Source organism: Serinus canaria, chromosome 6 (genome assembly GCF_022539315.1).
Source record: "Serinus canaria isolate serCan28SL12 chromosome 6, serCan2020, whole genome shotgun sequence".
NCBI classification, from domain to species: Eukaryota; Metazoa; Chordata; class Aves; order Passeriformes; family Fringillidae; genus Serinus; species Serinus canaria.
The window spans coordinates 20,412,622-20,418,792 of NC_066320.1; the positions used below are offsets into that span (position 1 = coordinate 20,412,622).

Here is a 6,171-nt window from a genome sequence, read left to right on the forward strand (position 1 = left end):
CCCAGCGCAGCGGCGGGCGCGGCGTTTTCGGTCACCGCGGGCGGGGCCCGCCGAGGGAAGGGTCCCCCGAAGTGTCCCCCCTTCAGACGCCCCTATCTGTCCCCGCAGACTCGCCCCGGGAGCGGGAGGCCGCGGAGCGCCCCGGGCACGGAGCGGTGCCGGCGGGCGCAGTGCCCGGGCGGCCCCGCACCAAGTTCTCGGCCGCACAGCTGCAGGAGCTGGAGCGCAGCTTCCGCGAGCAGCGCTACATCGGCGCCGGAGAGAAGCGGCGCTTGGCCGCCGTGCTGAACCTCTCCCAGAGCCAGGTGAGCGCGGCCTCGCCCTCCGCCCGAGGGGGACACAGGCCCCCGGGGGTGGGAGGCACCTCACGGTCACTGGGGACGAGGCAGTGACAGTGACAGCTCCCGCAGCCTCGTCCCGCTGGCTGCAAACGGGACTTGAGCAAACTGAGAGCCCTGCCTCGCCCGGCACGGCTGCGCCCGGCTCAGCTCCGAGTGCTCCAGGGACAAGGGGCAGGTGGGAAATGGTGAATGCAAGTTCTAAAGCTGGAATTTCACTGGAGGTAAAAGTGCTTTTGTGATCTGCAGAACCTCAGTTTACAGGCTAATTCTTTCTTATGGTTATGTAGAAATAGATATTTGACAGCGACATTGCAGGATTTTTGAATAGAACCATCCCTACCCAGCTTTTTTATCCCCCCTGCAAAAGTCTTGTGTTACAGCACTGGTCCATATCTGAGTATTGGCTTGCCATGCATCATGGAGTGTTCACGGTTCAATTCATCATCATGCTAAGACAATTACTCTGCATTAAATATAGGCCAACGTTATTAGTTGGCTACACCTTTACTGTTAATGCACTCTGTTACTTTAACAGTAAGTCTGCCTTCAGGGTGTATTACTACATGGAAAAGGTATAACGGGTTTGGTTCTTGACTCTTTTTTTCCTATCCTCAGATAAAAACCTGGTTTCAGAATCGTCGTATGAAGTTCAAACGCCAGACTCAGGATGCCAGGATTGAAGCTCTTTTCTCGGGCTTGTTTTTGCCCTATCACTGTTACCCTGACATGGCTACATCCAGCTATCCTCATGGGGTGGATGTCAATGTCTCTGCTACCTCTGCTGCTTCCCTTCACCCAGCTGTGCCCAACCCTGCCGTCTTGTTACCTTCTGTTCCAGCTCAGTCTCTTCAGGCAGTTTTGCCAAGTCCAGCTTTACTACTGCCTCCTGGGCCAGGATTATCTTGTTACTCTTCTGTGTTTCCAGCAGTGACTCTAACCACTGAACATAAAAGACTGATATTCCAACCAGATCTTCCTTCCTGTTAAAAATGTAAACGATTATCTGTAATCTCAAAAAAGTGCCAAATATCTCTAAGAGTAACTATTTAACTTATTTTGTTATATTAAATAAATTTAAGATTCTTTGAATTATTTTCTTTACATTAAAAATGTTCAATTAGAGGAGAAAATAATTTACCCATATTAAAGAAGTTATATTGAGAGTGGAAGTGGAGGAGGACATGAAATCTCCTTATTCCTACAGTTGTCACCATGCTGTAGAAATTTCTATATAAATTTTCCTATCTAAAAGTTTTCAGAAAATAACCTATAATCATGTGGGGATATCCACTAAAAAAGTGGAGTACTGTATACACAGAAATTTATGTAGTAACGATGTCATTTAATAGGCAATGGTGTTAAAAGCTTTGTCCATTCTACCTGAGTGGGGGTTTTAAGGAAAGGAAACATTTGTGAGCTACAGCCAAGCGCATTTAAACTAAAATGTTAACAAAGGTAAAAACGCCATGAACAAAACCGAACAAGTTCCCCAATATTCTCTTTTATGTGTATATTCTGCACCATTCTTCAAGTGGTCCCACCTGTTTTTTGATGGACGTGTTGCATTTATGCACTAGAAGAGAGATAAAGCTAAGGAATTAACAGGCAAGCATGTATGTTGATGCCAATGTCAAGCATACTTGCAATTTAAATCTGCTTATGAAAACGAATTGTTCACCCATTCAGGTCTCTTGGGACACTCAAAAAGAAAATATTTCACTTTTTACTTCCAAAAGTTGCCGCTGTAACTTGATTGCCTCCCTAATTTTTAAACTGCAGAATAATTTAAGGCTTGATCTCAGGAACACTTAGGGCTGTTCCTAAAAGTCACAAAGTAAGTTTTATGGAAAGTGGCAAAGTCAAGCCTTTAGACAATGGGAAACCGGAGACCTTACATCAGCATGAAGCAGCTGCAGCAGGTGTGACTACATCCTCTTCCCCAATCCAGACCAATCTAACTTGCTTGCTAGGTGATGGTTAGACTATGCTGCAGCTGTAAAGAGAGAAAAAATTAACACAAAATTAAAAAAAAAAAACCACCAAACCAAAAAAAAAAAAAAAAAACACTACCAAGAAAGAAACCCAAACCCTCCCTCTCTCTGCTCACTAGGCAAAAAACGAGGACCTGCTACAGCTTTGTGCCATGCATTCCCTCTCAGCTCTCCTCCCTCCACCCTCCATGACCGTGTACCTCCCCCCAGCACCTCCCTCCATCGCGCTTGGTAGACAAAAGGGAGGAGGGGAAGCTGGGAGACACTGGAAGGAATTTCCCCCACCACACCCCTTCTCTGTCCCCAGCAGGGCAGCACCGACCCGTGACACAGCCAGGCAGCTGAAGGGACGCTCTGTGCATTCCTAGGTCACTTTGAACACACTTCACAGAAAATTCCCTTTACCCTTTCCAAGTATTTTTTTCACAAGTGAGAAGCCCCTAGGCTATTATATCGAAACTTTTGACGACTCACTGAATTAGAGGGCGGAGGGTGGAAATTTAGACCACAATGCAACAATCAAGTCATGTATTTAAAAGGCCTTACAGGTGAATTAACGACACTTCATTAAAATCTGGACTAAGAAATAAGTGTTAAGTAAGCGCTTTTAGGAATGAACACCACTCCCAGGAGGAACTAAAAAAACCCAACACATTTCAGGATTACTAAATCAAAACTTTATATGTTTGGAGAAAATAGATCAAATTGCTTAAAGAAGTGCAAATTGCCAAGTACACAATTATAATTGTTTTCTAGTGGTGAGACAAAGGCCAAATTTTCAGGTTACAATCCTAATCAGAGGATATAGCTTTGAACCAGACACAATTACGCCCAACATTTTTTTGCCTAGCATTTGCTATGGCAATTGTAAAACTTTAAAATTCCATAATGAAGGCCTGATCTGTTAATTCCTGTTAAAAGACATGCTGACCTAATAAATATTACTACCTCTGCTGCCTTCACATGGAAGATGGGACTGGACTTTTAATATTCAACTTGCATCTAGAAGAGAAACTCCCTGACAACTTATCCTTCCTCTGGAGGATGTACTTAGCTCAAAGCACAGTGCAGGGCCAACTGGGTGCAGTTGCCTCTGTCCAGGCTACCACACACTCAACAACAGACAGACAATCTCGGTGGGACAGTAGGAGAGTCAGACAAAATGTATTTAACATTAAACCCATTATCTTTACACAGGAGGACAAGTGGCCACTGCGGTTTGCATTGCACAAGTGCAATCTTTCATAGAGTTGACACATATATCCCTGTTCAAATTTTATTTTTATATATATATATACACACGTTTATTTAAAAAATAGGGGAACAATGAAAGCCATCTACATAACATTTATACTAGATTAATATTATTAATTATCAAATATAAAATTATTAACGTTCACATTTAAATTAATAAAGATATTCTTTCAAATCAGGCAGGAGATTCTGAGCATGAAATATATTACAGGATAAAACACTGCTTTGTCACTATAATGCATATACTGGGTGGCATTGCCTGTCCATTTTGTTCTGAATAACCGGATGGAAAGAAGGATGAGGAAGAAGGTGTTGATGGTAGTAGGGCAGTTCATTTGCCATAAAGTGGTAGGTGCTTTGCGATGCGTCATATCTGGGAAAGGAGAAGCTGAACTGCACAGCAGGCATCGGGGTGAAAGGCAGGAGTCTCTGGGGCTGGGCAGCAAAGGGGTAGTGGAGACCATCCTGAAACAGAGCCGGTGAGGTCCCCGGGGCGTAGGTGTGGAACGGAACAGGGGACACGAGGCTGTGCTGGTGGTCCTGTATCTGTCTCTTCAGTTTCATCCTCCGGTTCTGAAACCAGGTTTTAATCTGGGCAACAAAAAGAAAGGGGGGGGGGAATGCAGGAGGCAAATCAGGGACTTTGCCTAAGGATAATGTGCAAACTATGAGCAACCGTATCTCAACTGCTTTTGACATTTTGCTTCAGATGGAATTGACACAGTTGGACTGATGCTTTTGCCCTACTCAACAAAAGGCAGAGGATCTGCGGGAAGTAGAGAGTGGCTGCGTTCAGGGATTTTACAATAATCAATTAAGAGTCTTTAAGACCAGTTTTGAGCTCTGCATGGTCTACACAGTTTATCTCACTAAGAAATGAAAAAACCTTGAGGGCTTCCCCATAGAAAGTGCCGCAAATTTCCTGGAGTGCTAACTCGTTAATGCCCGAGGGATCCCACAGCCCCTACTACTCTGAAGAGTCTGTTCATCGCAGAAAAGACTGATGTGGAACCGACCCTGGCTGCTCCTTCCAAACGAGACGGGGAAGGATCCGCTTCCTGCGGGACTAACCTGAATCTCCGAGAGCTGCAAGGCAGCCGCCAGCTTCCTCCGCTCTGTGGCGCCCAGGTACTTTTGTCTCTGGAAGGTTTTCTCCAGGCGGCAGACCTGCTCCGAGGTGAAGGCTGTGCGCGCCCGCCGCTGCCGCCCGCGGCTCCCGCCCGCCGCCGCGGCCCCGCCGCGCTCCGCGCCCGCGCTCTCGCTCTCGTAGCCCGAGGACTCGTCGGCGCTGAGCCAGCCGCCGTCGGGGGCTGCAGGGAGGAAGAGGAGCGGCGGTGAGGCCCCTGCCCGGCTGGGGCAATGCCTCCGCCGCCCCTCAGCCCTGCCAGGCTGTTGCAGCGGCGGCAGCCTGAATTCCGGAGTGTTCCCAGCCCGCTTCCCTCTCCTCCTCACCCACCTGTGTCCGACGGGCAGGGCTCGGTGATGTCCCGAGGATCGTCTCGGCTCGGCTCCGGCGCGCAAGGCTCGCCGTCGGCGGGCTGGCCCGGCTGGGGGCTGCTCCGCCGGGGCTTGGCTCTGACCAGGAGGGTGGGGCTGCCCAGAGACCTGGGGGAGCGGGGAGGGGGCGCACAGCAGATGTGGGGCCTGACCCCGTTGGGTTTGGTCTCTGCCGAAGGGATCTGGGCCTGGTTCACCTGATTCATGGCTGAGAGGGGCTGAGCGATCCACGGCCGCGGCCCGCTCTTATATGGGCGCTCCGTGCCGGGAGGGGTCGTTTGTAGGTGCGAACACACATCAAAGTGGGAATCGGGCAGAGATAACAGCTACCAGCGAGGAGGAAAGTTCACACGTCTGGCAAATGTCTACAGCTCTTGGCTCCAGCGTGTCTGCGGGGCCGGGGAGACCCCCTTGAAGTGCAAAGCTGCCCCTCTCCCCTGGAGGGCAGGGCACGGCAGCCCCAGCCCCGCAAACGGGTGTCTAAAGACACCGTGGCTGCCGGTGGCAGCGCGGCTTTACCGCTCCCTTTTCAGTCTCGGGGTCCCACGCTGCACACACGCCCGAAACCAGCCCCCAGACTCCCAGCCACGGGGCCGGAGCAGGGATGAGCGATAAGGAACCTCGGGTAGAGCCTGCCAGTCCCGCGGTCCTTTTCCCTCCCTGGGAAAAGCCATGAGGGGCCAATGTCAAGAAGTCCCTATCCACGGGGCTCAACCCTCACTCCCCGGGCCAGAGCCAGGCTGGGGGTGAGCAGAGCCTCGGGCCCTCTCAGCTTGAACTTGGCGCCGCCTGTCTAGCCAGAAAACGCAGCCCATCTCCCCAATCGTTTAGTGATCAAAGCGCTGAGTGAGCCGCGGAGCTCGCACCTCATCAGCTTCATACTACCCCAATCCATATGCCGCTTCCCGAGAAGGACAGTGCCCTTGTAATGCAGCGAAGACACCAAGACACTTCCCAGCACCTCTTCGCTGAGGGAAAGCGGCATCTTGGCAGCTCAGCCTGTCTCCAGGTTCTTTTTTTGTTCAGCTTCACCGGGTTTTTGGTCACGCCAGAAAAAAATACCAAACCGAGCACGAGCACCCTGGCAG

The 6,171-nt window shown here is 49.9% G+C and overlaps 1 protein-coding gene across 1 annotated transcript; it reads right to left on the reverse strand.

Moving 5' to 3' along the window:
• Window positions 1-3,817: 3,817 nt before the first annotated feature.
• LOC108961657 (homeobox protein vent1-like) lies at window positions 3,818-5,381 on the reverse strand. The gene is given in 4 exon segments (XM_030241172.2): window positions 3,818-4,177; window positions 4,658-4,896; window positions 5,043-5,354; window positions 5,357-5,381. Coding segments are annotated over 4 exon segments (936 nt in total).
• Between the last annotated feature and the right edge of the window lie 790 nt (window positions 5,382-6,171).